The sequence below is a fragment of the Bos grunniens genome, chromosome 19, assembly GCF_055505025.1.
Source record: "Bos grunniens cultivar Pamir isolate PY7600 chromosome 19, Bosgru_T2T1.0, whole genome shotgun sequence".
Lineage (NCBI taxonomy): Eukaryota > Metazoa > Chordata > Mammalia > Artiodactyla > Bovidae > Bos > Bos grunniens.
In genome coordinates, this window is record NC_141183.1 from 7575084 (window position 1) to 7592465 (window position 17382).

The 17382-nt window shown below is 58.5% G+C and overlaps 2 protein-coding genes across 6 annotated transcripts in view; one reads left to right on the forward strand and one right to left on the reverse strand.

The window, feature by feature from the left end:
- Positions 1-7744, forward strand: part of ITGB4 (integrin subunit beta 4) — a 32628-nt gene extending 24884 nt beyond the window's left edge. For 2 of the 5 annotated variants that reach the window (XM_086356162.1, XM_086356161.1), the window contains exons 31-40: positions 2063-2245; positions 2335-2466; positions 4727-4963; positions 5103-5261; positions 5624-5773; positions 6305-6493; positions 6583-6738; positions 6822-6986; positions 7083-7190; positions 7310-7744. In XM_086356162.1, coding sequence (XP_086212288.1) covers positions 2063-2245; positions 2335-2466; positions 4727-4963; positions 5103-5261; positions 5624-5773; positions 6305-6493; positions 6583-6738; positions 6822-6986; positions 7083-7190; positions 7310-7449 — 1619 coding nt within the window. In that variant the 3' untranslated portion in view covers positions 7450-7744. Of the gene's footprint in view, positions 1-2062; positions 2246-2334; positions 2467-4117; positions 4307-4726; positions 4964-5102; positions 5262-5623; positions 5774-6304; positions 6494-6582; positions 6739-6821; positions 6987-7082; positions 7191-7309 lie in introns of all 5 variants that reach the window. The other 3 variants (XM_086356159.1, XM_086356160.1, XM_086356163.1) reach the window with 3 other exon arrangements.
- A 111-nt stretch (positions 7745-7855) lies between these two features.
- Positions 7856-14656, reverse strand: GALK1 (galactokinase 1). Its single transcript, XM_086356177.1, has 8 exons — positions 14436-14656; positions 13520-13709; positions 12965-13084; positions 12650-12785; positions 12358-12539; positions 8347-8497; positions 8102-8264; positions 7856-8002 (listed from the first exon to the last, which is right to left on the reverse strand). The coding sequence occupies exons 1-8, from the start codon at positions 14598-14600 to the stop codon at positions 7931-7933; spliced, it is 1179 nt and encodes a 392-aa protein (XP_086212303.1). The 5' UTR covers positions 14601-14656; the 3' UTR covers positions 7856-7930.
- Positions 14657-17382: the final 2726 nt, after the last annotated feature.

Below are 17382 nucleotides of genomic sequence, written 5' to 3' on the forward strand. Positions count from 1 at the left end.
ATTCCAAAGCAGAGCCCAGAAGCTCCCAGGGCAGGTGAGGATGGAAGGCCTGAGGTTATGTGTGTGCAATGGGGTCACAGGTCCAGAGTGCCAGCCCACGCAGGTCAACGAGAGTGGCTCAATTCTACACGGGTCTCTTCAAGCCAGGGTAGATAGATTTAGCAAATAAAAAGCAGAGGACTCCCTGAACTTCAAACAATTTTTCTAGTACATTTTATGCAACATGTTATCAGAGCCCCTGGCAGAACTCTGTATTTTTCTCCCGTCCTGGAAGGGAGAGATGACCCCTGCACTTGTCAGGATGGAAAACTTTTCAAGGGAACTCAGTCCCCCGCTCTTGCCTGGTGCAGGGCCTTCCTCTCTGCATCGTCACCTGTTGAGTCCATCCCAGGGATGGAGAGCTTCCCACCCCCAGATACAACCTGTGAACCCTAAAGTGGGTCAGGCTTAGCACTCCCAGGTAGCCCAACAGGGCAGAGGGCAGCAGGATTGTTCTGGGCCTCAGGCTCCTTGCTCTGTTCACCTGGCCGACCAAGCACAACCTTCTCAGCCGCTGCGTCACACCTTGGCTCCTTCTGTTGGCGACTCCTGGTCCACCCCTGGACCACTGTCAGGAAGTCTTTTCTGGCCTGGCCTTTAATCTTAACCAGGCGTGACTGGTTTTGGCCCACACTCTTAGCTCTTGCCTCACAAACGTATGAGGAAGCCCTCCTGACCCAAGGGCATCAGCCCTTTGGGGTGGTCCCCTTCCCTTCTCCCCCTGGCAGACAGATGCGATGGGGTGGACCCCACCTCAGCACTCAGACACCTCCCCCAGGCAGACAGTCCAACATCAGCCAGTTCTTGGAGCACAGCCATTCTCTTATCAGACAGCATCAAGCTTCGCAGGAGGGGTTTTCCCCGAGAGCCCTCCTTTGGACCCCTCAGACCCTGGGATGTCTTCTGATCACCCAGAGGGCCCCATGTTGTCAGGTCGGGGCCCCTAGGCACTGTAACTCACTCAGAGCAGCCTGGGGTCTCTTCCTCCCCGCTCCCAGGGCTGTGTGTCCTCCCTTCTGGGTGTGGGGGAGCTGCCTCACCTCTGCTCCCGGCTGACTCTTGTGCAACCTCCATCCCACCCTGGCACACTCAGCTCATGCAGGCCTTGGCCTGTCCTCCGCTGTAGGATCAGGCCTGCCTCTCACCTCCCGTCCTTGCCCAGGTGGCCAGGGCAGCCTTGGCGAGTGTCCGAATGTCTCCACTTTTAAAATATTTTTTATTTATTGTTTTGGTTGTGCCGGGTCTTCATGGGGGCATGCGGGGTGATCGGTCTTTATCGTGGCGCACGGGATCTTTTCAGTTGTGGCCTGTGGGATCTGGGGCTTCCCTGGTGGCTCAGCGGTAGAGAATCCACCTGCCAACGTGGGAGATCTGGGTTCAGTCCCTGGGTCGGGAAGATCCCCTGGAGAAGGAAATGGCAACCCACGCCTGTTTTCTTGCCTGGGAAATCCCATGGACAGAAGAGCCTCGAGGGCTACAGTCCATGGGGTTGCAAAAGACTTAGACACAACTTGGCTGCTCAGCAACAACGTGTGGGATCTAGTTCTTGGACCAAGGATTGAACCCGGGTCCCCTGCATTGGGAGAGCAAAGTCTTCGCCCCCGGGCCACCAGGGAAGTCCCCAGTGTTTCCACTTTGGATTTCCCAACAGAGCATTTGGGGTTTGGTTGGGGACGGTGAGGCACAGGTGGTGAGGGCACTCTTGGCTCTGGAGCCAGACTCGCACAGACGCACGTGAACGTAGGACCTTTACCAATGGGTCAAGCTGACACTAAAGGTGACTTGAGTCTAGTGTGTCTCTGCCACTCAACTTAGCGAGGAACCCCGTGGAGCCCTAGTGACACTTCTCTAAGCCAGTCACACCCAGGTTCTCAGGGCTTGGCCCGTGGCTGGGCATCAACAGTTGCTCGCTCCCTGCCTTGTTCCCCCCACTCCTGGGTGCAGTTCAGGGGCCGCGCGACGGTCCTGGGGCATCCGAGACCAGGACCAGGCCAGAAGCTCTGAGGCACTCTCCCTGTCCTAGGACCCATCGGGCCCATGAAGAAGGTGCTGGTGGACAGCCCCAAGAAGCGGACGCTGCTCATCGAGAACCTGCGCGAGTCCCAGCCATACCGCTACACGGTCAAGGCTCGCAACGGGGCAGGCTGGGGGCCTGAGCGGGAGGCCATCATCAACCTGGCCACCCAGCCCAAGCGACCCATGTCCAGTGAGCAGGGGGCAGGGAGGCACAGGGCAGACAGGGGCGGGCAGGGGCCCGAGGTCGGGCCCTGGCTCACCCCTCCCCCCACCCCGCAGTCCCCATCATCCCTGACATCCCCATCGTGGACGCCCAGAGTGGGGAGGACTACGAGAGCTTCCTCATGTACAGCGATGATGTGCTCCGCTCTCCAGCCGGCAGCCAGAGGCCCAGCGTCTCTGATGACACCGGTGAGTGGGCCGGGGATCCCGGCGAGGATGGTGGGGATCCTGGGTAGAGGGTGGGGCTGTCGCTGGTGTCCAGAGACAGCAAAGGGGCCAGTGACCACTGGGCATGAAGATCAAGACTGAAAGTCCCCTCTCTGCAAAATCAACGATTTGACAGGCACCATTCTGGCTCTGGGTACAGAGGGGACAAAGTGGACGTGGCTCATAGGACTGGTGTGCACGTCTCTGTGTGAGGACAGACAGACAGACATGGGCTTGGGGCACACGCACACGGGCTCGTGCGCATGAGACTGGAAACAGTTGTGAGTGTGGAAGGCTCACCAGCTCACCAGCTGTGCCATGGAGTCAGGACACCCAAGACACCTCCCAGGGACAGGGCTACAGGCGAGGAGGCAAGCCTGGTCCAGGAGCCCCAGAACAGCCACTGGCTTGGGGGCCCCCAGTGCAGTGCTCCTTGCACTGGCCCTGCTCCACTTCCCTCTTGGATTCCTGTACATTGTGATGCAAAGAGCCCTCGACTGGGACTCCTGGGGTCTGTTTTAGCTCTGGCTTCACTGCAGGATGGCTTCCCTTGTAGCTCAGTTGGTAAAGAGTCTGCCTGCAATGCTGGAGACCTGGGTTCAATTCCTGGGTTGGAAAGATCCCCTGGAGAAGGAAATGGCAATCCACTTCAGTATTCTGCCCTGGAGAATCCCATGGACAGAGGAGCCTGGGAGGCTACAGTCCATAGGGTCCATGGGGCAAGAGTCCGACAGGACTTAGTGACTAAGCCACCACTGTGGGAATTCAGATGAATCACGTACATTCTCTGCCTCAGTTTTCTGATCTGTGAAATGGGATACCAGTCATACTAGGCTGAGTGAAAATCCACCAGGATTTGTATTTCCTTTTTATATAATTTATTTTTGGCTGTGCTGGGTCTTCATTGCTATGCAGGCTTCTCATCGCGGTGGCTTCTCTTACTGTGGCGCAAGACGAGCTCTAGGGCTTAGTAGTTGCAACTCCCGGGCTCTAGAGCACAGGCTCGGTAGTTCTGACCTGTAGGCTTAGTTACTCCGCGGCATGTGGCATCTTCCCGGTTCAGTTCAGTTCAGTTCAGTTCGGTTCAGTCACAGACCAGGGATCAAACCTGTTTTTCCCGCATTGGCAGATGGATTCTTTACCACTGAGCCACCAGGGAAGCCCCAGAATTTGTATTTTCTTCCTTCCTTACCTACATCAGGTTTCCATGCAGTCAAGCTAGGGTTCAGGGGTCTTGAGGGTTTTGAGGGTCTGGGGTAGAGAGCAGCTGGTATGAATCAGGTTCCTCGGCTTGTCGGCACTACACAGATCTACTCCGGCTGCTGGAACTCGCTGGGGAGTTCCCGGGAGGCAGGCCTGGGAGACATCACTCCCTCCCTCATCCAGACGGGAAGCAGGCTCAGAGCAGAGGCCTCACGGCTCGCGGCAGAGCCAGGACTCTGGTCCAGGGGGTCTTCCCTCGCCAGCTGCGGCCCAAGCCGCCCTATAACACCTCCGGGCTGAGGGTCCCGCCTGCCGCCGGGTTCCCCCGCCGCCGCACACCCAGATCGCATGTGCCGGGGGACCACTGGCTTCTTCTCCGCGCCCCTGGCGCCCCCTGGCGGTGCCAACGCGGCCCTTCGTTGTTCCTAAGGCTGCGGCTGGAAGTTCGAGCCCCTGCTGGGGGAGGAGCTGGACCTGAGGCGCGTCACGTGGCGGCTGCCCCCGGAGCTCATCCCGCGCCTGTCCGCCGGCAGCCGGCGCTCCTCCGACTCCGGGCCCCCGGGAGACGGCGCCGCCCATGGGGCCGATGGGGGCACGCGGGGCGCCAGCGGGGAGGGAGGTGACCGGCACGCCCCCACCCGCACCCACCTCGGCTCCAGCCAGAGCCCACCGCGGCCAGGCTGCCTTGCCCGGTGACCCCAGAGCCAGGGGACCCCAGGGCAGGCGTGTGGGCTCTCCCCAGGGCGGGGCCGACTGCTGGGGCTGCGAGGCCCCGGCGGAGGTCGGGTCCGTGGGGGCCTCCTGCCAGGCCAGGGGACCTGTGTTCCAGAAGCCTGCGGGGGTTGGTTGGGCCGTGGACTCCTCCAGGGGCCTCTGTCCCTGGTGGGCAGAGGGAGGCTGGGTGTTTTGATGCCAGGGGGGCCCCGGAAGGTAGGTAGGTAGGTAACCCCCGGAATTCCCAGGGCTACGGCAGCCCGCCCCTCGGGGCTCCGGGGTCTGCGGCCGGGCCTGTGGGAGTGACCCTGCCCTGTCCCCGCAGAGCACCTGGTGAACGGGCGGATGGACTTTGCCTTCCCGGGCAGCGCCAACTCCCTGCACAGGATGACCGTGAGCACCGCGGCCCACGGCGCCCACCTGAGCCCGCAGCTGTCCCACCGCGTGCTGAGCACCTCGTCCACCCTCACGCGGGACTACCACTCGCTGACCCGCACGGAGCACTCGCACTCCGCCACGCTGCCCAGGGACTACTCCACCCTCACCTCCCTTTCCTCCCAGAGTGAGTGCCGCCTCCTCCCCGGCCCTCCGGCCAATCGTTCCTCTCTTCCAGCTCCTGGAGGCGGGGCGGGGGCTGCTGCCCTCCGCCCAACACGCACACCCGCCCCGCCCCAGCTCACTTGTGTTTTGTCCTGCCCTAGGCCTCCCTCCCATCTGGGAACACGGGAGGAGCAGGCTTCCGCTGTCCTGGGCCCTGGGGTCCCGGAGTCGGGCTCAGATGAAGGGAGCCCCCCGCTCCGGGGACTTGAGAGACTCTATAATCCTGGCTGGGCAGCCAGCAGCGCCCTCTTGGGGCCCAGGTAGTACAGAGGTGGCAGTCCTGCGTCTCTATGGCCGTCCCGCTCCATGTCACCATCCACCCACCATCAGCACTGCCCGCGCCTTCGCACCCTCCATTACATCCACATCCACGCTGGTGCCTAAAGCGGCCTGTCCTCCCGGGGTGCTGGGCTGGGGCCAGCTGAGGAGGGTGGGGGGCCGGGTACTCAAGCGGACCCCGCACTCACCCTGAGTGCGGTGGGGAGGCGCCGGGCGGCCTAGAGAGGGTGCTGCAGGGCCGAGTGGGCTGCCCGACCAGCAGTCAGGGAGGTGCAGCTGAGAACCAGGGACTACTGCCCAGATAACCCCGCCGCGGGCTGACTGCGGCGCCCCCTGTCTGCAGGCTCCCGCTTGGCTGCGGGTGTGCCCAACACACCCACCCGCCTGGTGTTCTCCGCCCTTGGACCCACGTCTCTGAAAGTGAGCTGGCAGGAGCCGCAGTGTGAGCGTGCGCTGCAGGGCTACAGCGTGGAGTACCAGCTGCTGAACGGCGGTGAGGCCTGGCTGCTGGTGGGCTGACATACAGGGGCTCGGGCTGTCCGGAGCCCAGCCGAGCCGCTTGACCACTGATGTCCCCCGCTGCCACCCCCTGCCTCTCTGAGAGGGCCTTTCCCTTCTGAGTCCCCCAGTGTCCCCTTCACTGCATCCCTTCTTCCACTGCGTCCTCACCCATCTCCCTGGGCCTCTCTCCTGATCACTTCCCCGGTGAGGTTTTGCTTAGGGACCCAGGGTCTCTCTGCTGGGCTATGAGAAGTGGCCCTTCTCTGGGCAAGCATGACCTGGGTCCATAAACAGCCATCATACACAGATGGGATTTCAGACTCCACTCACTCCTTGTATGGTGCACAGCCTGAACCACCAGCCACACCACACAAGGCCGCCCCGACCTGCACCCCAACCACAGCTGGTCCTGTCTGGGCTAGGACCAGGTCTGGGCTGCGGCCTAGGGGAGGGGCGAGATCAGGCCAGGGGCTAGGGATGAGGAATGAGGCTGCTCCACGGTCTGCCTCCGTCCCCCACCCAGGTGAGCTGTATCGCCTCAACATCCCCAACCCCAGCCAGACCTCGGTGGTGGTGGAGGACCTCCTGCCCAACCACTCCTACGTGTTCCGTGTGCGGGCCCAGAGCCAGGAGGGCTGGGGCCCGGAGCGTGAGGGTGTCATCACCATTGAGTCACAGGTGCACCCGCAGAGCCCGCTCTGCCCCCTGCCGGGTGAGTTGCCACCCCCACCCCCACAGGTGCCCCCACCTGGCCCTCAGATACCCACCTGTCCCCTGACAAACTTCCTCTGCTGCCCCCAGGCTCCGCCTTCACTTTGAGCACGCCCAGTGCCCCGGGCCCGCTGGTGTTCACTGCCCTGAGCCCCGACTCGCTGCAGCTGAGCTGGGAGCGGCCCCGCAGGCCGGATGGCGACATTCTGGGCTACCTGGTGACGTGTGAGATGGCCCACGGAGGAGGTCCTGCCTGCCCCGGGTTGGGGGGCGGAGGGGGAGGGGTGGGGAGGGAGCCGCAGAGGCTGAAAGGCATCTTCCCTGCACAGAGCCAGCCACTACGTTCCTGGTTGACGGCGACAGCCCTGAGAGCCGGCTGACCGTGCCTGGCCTCAGCGAGAACGTGCCCTACAAGTTCAAGGTGCAGGCCAAGACCACCCAAGGCTTCGGGCCGGAGCGAGAGGGAATCATCACCATCGAGTCCCAGGATGGAGGCAGGCTTCTTTGCCCCTTCCCCAGCCCCACCCCTTCTCTGGCCACGCCTTCTCCTGGCACCATCCTCTAACTGTGCCCCCACCCACCCTCTCCAGGACCCTTTCCACAGCTGGGCGGCCACTTGGGGCTCTTCCCGCACCCAGCGTCAGGGGAATACAGCAGCATCACCACCCACTCCAGCACCACTGAACCCTTCCTACTGGGTGAGTTGCCTGGTGGGGGCTCCTGGCTCTCCCCAGGAAACACAGAGCTAACAGAGGAAGGGGTGGGGCGGGGCAGTCAGGACCCAGGGGTGGGTCCTTCAACACTTCTTCCCCTGCAGATGGACTGACCCTGGGCTCCCAGCATCTGGAAGCAAGTGGCTCCCTCACCCGGCATGTGACACAGGAGTTTGTGAGCCGGACTCTGACCACCAGTGGGACCCTCAGCACCCACGTGGACCAACAGTTCTTCCAGACCTGAGCGCCCCCCTCAACACACACACCCCGTCCCACCCCCTCCCCATGTGCTGCCTCAGCTACTCCATCCTTGGACCCCTGGTGGCCCACCCCAGCCGCATGCTGATCACAAGGCCGCTGCCTCTGGCCACAGCACAGGGGCTCAGTGTCCTCTGGACAGCGTGGAGGGGGCAGAGGTCCCAGAAGGCCCTTCTGGCTGCCCCCCTGCCCCAGGCCCCAGCCCCTTTGTAACCAAAGAGCTGGACCCAGCATGACAAGGGCCTGGCTTTGTTCTGCTATAATAAAGGATTTCGCTACTGCTTGGCTCTGCCCTGACCATGTTTCTAGGCCCCGTCCAGAGCAGGGAGCAGTTCTCACACACCCCTTTTCTGATGCCCCAGCACACATCCACCTCTTGAGGTAGGCGGGCGTCAGAGTCAGAGATACAAGTTTATTGAGCACCCAGACAGGAGGGGAGGCCCACCACGTGCTGTCCTGCGAGGGCCTCAGAAGCGCAGCACCTTGGCGCCATCAGCCGCCTGGGAGAGGTAGAAGGTGGCCATCCCATGGTACTGCTCCTGTTGGTGGACGGGGGGTCTGAGCTCAGGGCTGCCCTGGGAGCCATCTCTCCTGCTCCCCCACCCTGCCCTCCCCACCCCGACTCCAGCACTGCCAACCTGGATGTGCTGCATCACCCGAGGAGCGGCAGAGGCCTCCAGCAGGGTCACCGTGCAGCCCCCGAAGCCACCGCCTGTCATGCGGCTGCCGTAAACCCCAGGAGCAGAGAGCGCGGCCTCCACCAGCTGATCCAGCTCCGGGCAGCTCACCTCATAGTCGTCTCTGCGGAAAGAATACGGAGCCTGGAGCCGGCCCCAGCTGCAACACATGTGCTTGCGGGGTGTCAGGCACCCAGGGGCCTCACCTGAGCGAGTGGTGACTCTCCACCATGAGGCGGCCGAAGGCTCTGTAGTCGCCGCGGCGCAGGGCGGCCGCCGCCTGGGCCGTTCGCTGGATCTCGCCCACCACGTGCCGCGCCCGCCGGAAGGCCTCCGTGCTCATCAGGTCCCGGCCAGCTGGGGAGGAAAGGGGCTCAGCAGACCTGCCACCCACGGCCTCTGGGCCCCTGTGGACTCCAGGCCGCTGGCCCCGGGGCATCTCCACTCTGGTTCTGACGAAGCTGTGGGTAGAACCTCGGGTTGGGGAGCAAGGTTTCAGACCTCGCCTCCTCGATTATAAAAGGGGGTACCCAGAACGTCCCTGGGGGTCTAGTGGTTAAGACCCCCTGCAAGTTTCCACTGTAGGGAGCATGGGTTCAGTCCCTGGTTGGGGAACTAAGATCCCACGTGCTGGGCAGTGTGGCCAAAAAAGGGGGCATGACCCACCTCATTTGGGATGTGGGGAGAACTCAGTGAGGCAGACACATGCAGAGCTCCCAGTGTGCCTGGCACACGGTGGGTACTCAATAAACAGCTGTTTGAGCCCCATACTCTGCTTCCCTGGCGAATGGGACACTGCTGCCTTCCAGAGGCCAAGACAGAACAGAAAGGACAAGTCCTGCTGGTGTTTTTGCTGGACTAACAGTGAAAGCTCCAAGGGCCAGGAATCCAGAACTGGGGTACAGTGCAGGCCTGCCTGGGACACCCCAGGGAACCAGCAGGCTGTCCAACTGGCTAACGCTGAAGCAGGCACAGCCAGCCGAGTCACTAAGGGCAGCCCTGAACACCGAGGAGACTTCGCAACTTAATTCCAGGTGCCAGTGAGATTCTGGAGCCCAGGAGGGACAGAGCTGAGCTCTAGTTGACAAAAGTGACCGCCTTGGGCAGGGGCCCCGCTGGGAGAGGTGGGTGCCAGAAGTCCAGCTGGTGGCTGTTAAACGTCAGAGACCAGGAGGGGCCCGATGTGGGGAGGAAGGGGAGGAGGAGGAACAGGTCAGAGACCCGAGGGGGCAGGGGGCCAGGAAGCACTCAGGGGTGACTCTGAAGTTTCAAACAGTGACAAGGGTGAGGAAATAACACACAACGCGAAGTCAGAGGAGAGGTGCCCAGGAGAAGGATGAGTTCTGCCAGGGCCAGGTGAAGGCTCCAGGACCCCGGGTGGGAATGGGGGGGCGGACTCCCATCTGAGTCCTCAGTGAGGCAGTGGTGGCTGGAGTTGAGCTGGGGACAAAGCCTGGGGCAGGCCCAGGAGGAGGAACAGGGCTCTGACCAAGCAGATCCAGCACTGAGGGGGTGGAGAGGACAGCCCCCAGGTTTCTGCAGGGAGCCCCTGGGAGAGCTGTCAAACCAGGTGGCATGGGAGACCGGCTGTTGGATTCAGAGGATTCAGAAATGAGTAGAGAGGAGAAAGTGCTTTCCAGGTGGCATGAGTGGTAAAGAACCTGCCTGCCAATGCAGGAGACGAGGGTTTGATTCCTGGGTCTGAGAGATCCCCTGGAGGAGGAAATGGCAACCCACTCCAATATTCTTGCCTGGAGAATCCCATGGACAGAGGAGCCTGGTGGGCTACAGTTCATGGGGTTGCAAAGAGTCGGACATGACTGAAGTGACTCAGCATGCACACAGAGGAGAAAATGGGGGTCGTGAACATCGGGGACCCTTCCCAGAGGACTGGCATAGGAAGGAGACTCCATTTGAGGATGTTAGAAGACTGGGCATGTTTAAAAGCAGGTGGGGAGCAGGTGGAGGACAGAAAGGCAGGCAGAGAGAAGCACGGTTCCTGAGGGAGATGGAAGCCTCCAGGGCTGGGGCGTGGGGGGCGAATGGAAGGGCCGAGGAGGAGGGGAGAAACGCCACAAGTGCTCAAGGGCAAAAAGCTCAACCACCGTGACCTGCACAGAGCAGGTGGCCTAAAGGTGACGGTTCACCAAGGACAAGATGGTCCCTGAAATGGGCCCCACGCTGCCAGGGAGGGCAGCTCCTAAGGCCAGCAGCCTGGCCCCGAAGGGAGGAGGACGAGCTGATCTGCCTGGATCAAGTCTTAGCCCTGCCACTCACTGTACATCCCATCACAAAAAAAGGGACTGCCCTGATGGTGCAGCGGATGAGACTCCACCTGCCAGTGCTGGGGCCAGGGTTTGATTCCTGGTCTGGGAGCATCCCACGTGCTATGGAGCAACTGAGCCCGTGCTCCAGTTACTGAGCCCAAGCTACGGAGCCCAGGAGCTGCAACTGCCGAAGCACTCGTGCCTAGAACCACCTCAGTGAGAAGCCTGAGCACGGCAACCAAGAGCAGCTCCGGATCGCCGCAACTAGAGAAAGCTCATGCAAAGCAACAGAGACCCAGGGCGGTCAAAAATAATAAATAGATAAAGACTTTTTAAAGATGAGTGTAATATCTGTCCTACAGACTTGTGAGAGAATTCAATGAGTTAATGTGTACATGACCTTTAAACTGTTCAACAGACTACCTTCCTGGCCATGTCTATCTGGAAACTTAAAAATACATGTTATCTTTTGATCCTGTGATCCTACTCCAAACAATCTAATCCTGAGAAAACAGGAGGAAAACGCAGAGAAATAATTATGTATAAAAACATCCCTCGTGGTGTTAGATGTGATTATCAGAAACTGGTTAAGTAAATTGACACCTATATGCTGAAATGCTACAGTAGCTTTAAAAAGCCATGTTGATGGGGACTTCCCTGGTGGTCTAGTGGCTAAGACTCCGTGCTCACAATGCAGGGGGCCTGGAACCAATGAATGTTCCCTGGCCAGGGAACTATTAATAGACCTCACATGCTGCAACCAAAGATTCCACAGGCCGAAACTAAGGCCCCAGGCAGCCAAAAAAAAATTGCTTCCAGTGGGAGGGTCTGGGGAAGGGGTGGTAGGCACCATGTGGGACCTCAAAGGTGGCAAGAAGCAGCCCCTGATGCATCCCAAGAAGCAAGCCAAGGAGATGGGACAAGGAAGATAAGGCATTCAAACACAAACAGGAGGAGGAGCTAAAAGCCAAAGCCGAAAGGCCCCCTGCCCACAGGAGGAATTAAGAAAATCTGGCCAAAAAATGTTCCTTGTGCCTGAGGCAATGATGATTCTTACTTCCGTTCCAGTTTAAACATCTGGACTCCCTGCCATTAACATCTGTTGCCACCTACAGCTACAATGAAGTGTCGTCTTGTCTTGGAACCTATTGTACATTTAAGAGTAAACTTTTGGGGTCGGGGGGAAGCCATGGTGATGACCGGCCTTTTCTGGTATAGGAAGTGTTCTGAGAGAGTTCAGGGCAATAAAAGGGCAGATAGCAACACTGTATTTGCTCAACTTTGAAAATACAGATGATGAAACCAACACAACAGTGTAAATCAACCATAATTCAATAAAAAATTTTTAAGTACTTTTAAAAAAGAAAATACAGGTACAGAAAACCACTAAAGGAAATACATTAAAATGCTAATAGTAGAACTTCCCTGGTGGTCCAGCGGTTAAGAATCCGCCTGGCGATGCAGGGGACACGGGTTCTATCCCTGGTTCAGGAAGATTCCACATGCCAGGGAACAACCAAGCCTGTGCGCTTGGTTGCACAGGGTTGAGCCTACTGAGCCCATGGGCTGCAACTACGGAAGCCCGTGTGCCTGGAGCCCGTGTTCCACAAGAGAAGCCCGCACCTCACAAGGAAGCAGCCCCTGCTCACCGGAACAAGAGAAAGCCTGCCCACATCAGCAAAGACCCAGTGCAGCCAAAAAAAAGCTTAGTGGCTATCTCTGGGTAGTGATCTTATCGCTTGTTATTTTCTTCTTTGTCCTTTTCTGTATTTTCCACAGTGCACATTAAATTCTTAGATTATAAAAAACGATATTGAGATATCAAGCATTCCTACATTAGCCAGGTCAGGAGGCCCCGCCCCACTCGGCCCAGCCCCGCCCCACCCCACTCAGCAGCCCCAGCAGTCTCCAGGACAGAGCATACACAGCCAGCCCTCACCCTCCACTCACCCTCCAGCTCCTCCAGCTGTACCTCCCGAAGGCTCTCCTTGCCCAGAGCCCGGGCCACCTCTTCACACTGGCGCCGCCGCAGGGGATACTCGCTGGAGCCCAGTGAGTGGCGAACGTTGGAGTTGGTGATGAGCACGGCCAGCTTGGGGTCCGACAGCGGCACCAGGCTTGTCTCCAGGGACCTGGGGCGGAGATGGAGGGGGGGGGCAATGACAAGGCCGGGCATCTGCTTGCCACGCAGCCTCCATCCAGGAGCTCCTATGAGGTGGGAGGTCCAAGGGGAGCCCCTGACCTGCAGTCAATGAGCAGCGCGTGGCCTCTCTGCCCCAGCAGTGCGATGAGCTGGTCCATGATGCCACAGGGCACCCCTGCGAAGCTGTGCTCGGCCCGCTGACACACCTGGGCCCGGGCAGCTATTGTCCCCGAGTCTGCGGCACAGGGCGAGGTGGGGAGGCTGGGGCCCAGGAGGGGACACTAGGGGTTCGCGGGTGGGAGCAGCAGTAGCTCCAGGGACGTTCCAGGGAGATTCCCCACCTACCCCGTTGGGGTGGGAAGCTCTGATCACAGGACCTCGGGGAAGGAGGGCTGGGTGGGGGCTGGGAGGTACCTGGGCAGAGCTGCTGTAGGAAAGTATACGTGGCCACTTCCAGGGACGCCGAGCTGGACAGCCCACCCCCCAGGGGCACAGAGCTGACCACCACTGCGCTGAAGCCAGGGAGGGGGGCAGCTGCAGGGTAAAGAATGGATGATGGTAAGACGGGCCACCAGGGAGGATGAACACAAGAAGGGAATGTGTTCTGGTGCAAAGGGAGGCAACTGCCAGGCAGCTGCTGCTGGGGGAATGTGTCTCAATTGTCAGAGGTCACCAACCTGCTGGGCCAAGGGGTCCGCTGCCCTCAACCCGCCCACCCTGAGGGTCCTGAGACAGTCTCCCAGTTCTCAGAATTCAGGGCTCTGGAGACCAACACTTTGGGGTTTGAACCCTGGCTCCTCCATCGTGGGATGGGCAACCCAGGGCTAGTTCTGGAACCTCTGGGGGCATCAGTCTCCTCACCTGCCCACTGAGGAATCTCTACTCTGCACGCCTACCCCGAAATGGATCAGATGAGCTAATGGGCTTTGTGGCTGAGGCAGGAATCTGACCCAGCCCGGGGCCCCATACCTGGGTAGTGCTGAATCACTCCCTTGACATAGTTGGCCCAGTGAGGGGTCCCAGGCTCCAGTGGCCGCTGGCTTGTGGGCAGAGGAAACTGCAGCCGCCGGGGCTCATCAGCATCCTCAGAGGCAGTGAGGAGGGAAACAAGCCCATCCACGCGGGGGCTGCCCACCAGCACTGTCACAAGCTCCAGGGCCTGGCAGGAGAAACAAAAGTATGCAAAACTCCCAACACCAGGGCGCCTGGGACAGACCGGCAGCTGACCTCCAGGCTCCAGGTGAAGGGAATGGGGAGTGTCCCAGGGAAGAGCCGACGCTCATCAGGCCTTGGGGGGGCTTGAGTCCTGCCCCAGGGGAAGAAGGGTCAGTGCTTGGGGAGTGCAGACCTGAACTCTGCCCTGAGCGTGGGCTCCTGGCTGTGATGCAACGGGGAGAGAGAGTTCAACAGGGAAAAAACAACACAACTCCTTTTGGCGCTTCCCCATTTGGAGGCAACCTCAGAGGCACTGTACTCACTCAACTTGCCAGGCTGCAACCGAGGGATGGACACGGCCCCAGGCTAAGGCAGTCCAATCGCCCCTGTGGGACCTTGGGCAGATCACTAGCCGTCTCTGAGCCCCCTCTGCGAATTGAACGGGCTGGACCAGGAAGCTTAGGGCTTTACTTCGCCCGGATCTACCCCTACGACCCCCCCTTCCGCATTCCCCCACACCGTGAGGAGGCTCCCAGGGAGCCTGGCGAGGATCCGCGGTCCACAGCCTACTTCCTCGAGGATTCCCGCCTTCCTGCCTCCCGATGTGGGAAATGCGCCGTCCGAGGGCCTCCCTACGTGCTCGGGCCCCACACGCGGCGGGAGTGAAAGTTCGGAGCGGCCCGCGCAACGGTGCACGCGGAACGCGGGCGCCTCCCGCCCAGCCCCTCACCATGGGCAACACCAGGCCCCGGTTGTAGTCCGTGTGTTCCCCGATGAGGTTGACGCGGCCCGGGGCCGACACGGCTAGCTCGGGCTCAGCTCCGAACTCCTCCAGGAAGGCTCTCCGGGCCTTGGCCAGCAGCTCCCCGGCCTGGGGCTGCTCCGAAGCGGCCATGACGCTCTCCCGGCGGCTCCGCCGGGTGCAGTCCGGTAGGCGCGGGATGCTGGGGCGGGGCCGCGCGGCGTCGGCTCACAGTAGCTGGTCGCGCCGCCCAAAACCGGGCCGCACTGGCCCCGCCCCGCCCGCCGCGCCGGCCCAATCCACCGGCCGCGGGCGAGGGGGCGGGCTGGCGGCGGGCTTCGGGAAGGATCGCTGGGAGCCCACCGCGGCGGGGATTGGCCGGACCGGGAGATCTGAGCTGCCCTTCCTTGGCCTCTGTGTCACACCCATCCACCCAGCCGTCTACCTCGGCCAGAGCTACAGAGCTGGCCTCCAGCACACCTGGGTCTCCCAAAGGGCTCTCCCAGGTCCCAAAGTCCTGAAGAGGTCACCAACCCCTGATCAGGAATCTCTAAGAGGGTGGCCAATCAGTATAGAGATAAGGACTGCCCGAGTTTGGTGGAGTCCCTTCTATAGGCTCCTTTCCTAGAGTGGACCCGCTGTCCCAGCTCCTAGCAATGGAGCAGTGAGGAGGGTGGTAGTGGGCATGGATGGGCCCAACTGCCAAGGCAGGTGCTTCCTCAGTCAGGAACGTTGGTCCCAGAGTCTGGTGTTCTGAATGTGACATCTCCTCTCTCACCAACCTGCATCCTAAACCTTCAAGCCTGTCCACAGTTGGCCACCCCATAGAAACCTTGGAAGGGAAAGGCTGAAATATAAGCAGACTGAAATTAGGGAGGGGAGCTTTGTGGAGGGCTGTGGCCTGGGCTGTAGCTGGGGATCTGATCAGAAGTTGCCCCAGGAGCATTCAAAAGTGAGCTTTGAAAACTCCTAGAAGTAAACCTAAGGGTAAACCTTTGGGACATTGGCTTAGTCAATGGTTGTTTAGACGTGACTCCAGAGCACAAGCAACAAAAGGAAAATAGGCAAACTACTTCATCAAAGACTTGTGCATCTAAGGACCCCATGAAAAAGTGGAAACACAACTCACAGAATGGGAAAAAATAGCTGCAAATCATATATTTAAAGGACTTGTATCAAGAATGTATAAAAGGGACTTACCTGGTGTCCAGTGGTTAAGAATCCCCCTTGTATGAACCCACATGAAAAGTGAAAGGGAAGTCGCTCAGTCGTGTCTGACTCTTTTGTGACCCATGGACTGTAGCCTACCAGGCTTCTCCGTCCAAGGGATTTTCCAGGCAAGAGTACCGGAGTGGGTTGTCATTTCCTTCTCCAATGAACCCACACGAACGGGGGAAGATAAGCTCTTGTGCTGCAATTGGAACAGTGTACTTCATACTGGGACTTAAATCCATGTACTGGGACTCAACCCTGGAGAAGAAGAGGGCGACCCACTCCAGTATTCTTGCCTGGAGAATCCCATGGACAGGGAAGCCTGGCAGGCTACAGTCCGTGGGGGTCACAAAGAGTTGACATGACTGAATCGACTTAGCACTGGGACTCAAACCCAGTCAAAACCCTGCCTGGGACTTGAACCCATGTGGCTGCAACTCGAACTCGGCCAAAACCCATGGTCTTCCAACTGAGATCACAGACCTGGTTTCAGGACCTAATGAAGCTCAGGTTCTTGATCGCTCAGCACACAAGCTATTCAGTGAGAGACAAAGTGATAGGTAAGAAGTGGATTTATTCAGATCAGAGAGAAACCGGCTTAACAGAGAGTATGGGCCATTACAGAAGGCGAGTGCGGTGGCCTTGAAAAGTGGCATGGTTAGTTTTTATGGGCTGGGTAATTTCATAGGCTGAGTGGGGTATTATTTCAACTATTTGGGGGAAGGGATAGAGATTTCCAGCAATTGGGCCATTACCCACTTTTTGGTCTTTTGATGGTCAGCCTTGGAACCGTCCTGGAGCCTCTGGGTGTGTCATTTAGCTTGCTGATTGGGAATCAAGCTCCAGTGGAAGCTGACTTGTCTGCCGTCTTGGATCCATTTGATTCTAATTGGTTTATGTTGTGTCCTCTGGCTCTGTCACTCTTTCAAAAGCTGTGCCCTGTCCTTTCAAAAGCTGCGCCCTCGGCACAGCGAAAGATCCCACATGATGCAATGGAGTTCCCACGGGCCAAAACTAAGACTCAATACAGCCAAATAAATAAAAATAAGTAAATAAAAAATAAAGTGCTGAGTCTTAAAAAAAAATCTTACAATAGGAAAAAATATAACTTTAAAATGAGGGGGGGAAAAGATTAATAATAAGTCCTGGGGATCAATAAAGAAAAGTTTTAAAAGCTAGAAAAAAATGGGCAGAAGATTTGAACATTCTTCCAAAGATGTGAAAGGATGTTTAACATCATTAGTCATTTAGAAAATGCAAATCAAAGCTACAGTGAGATACTACTTTACATTCATTACGATGACTAAAAATTTTTTTTAAAGACAGAAAATACCAAGTGTTGGTGAGGATGTGGTGAAGTCATAACCCTCATACACTGCTGATGGGAATGTAAAAAAATTAAGCAGTGCCATAAAATGCTAATCGTAGAGTTATCATATGACCAAGCAACTTTACTCCTCACTATACACTGAAGAGAATTGAAAACATGTGTCCCCACAAAAACTTGTATACTAATGTTCACAGCAGCACTATCACATTAGCCAAAAAGTGGAAGTGATCCGAAAGGGATAAACCGACAAACAAAATGTGGCTTATACAATGGAATATTATTTTTTAAATTATTTATTTTTGGCTGGGCCTTCGTTGCTGCAAACAGGCTTTCTCCAGTTGCAGAGAGTGAGGGCTGCTCTTCAGTTGCGGTGCATGGGATTCTCTTTGCGGT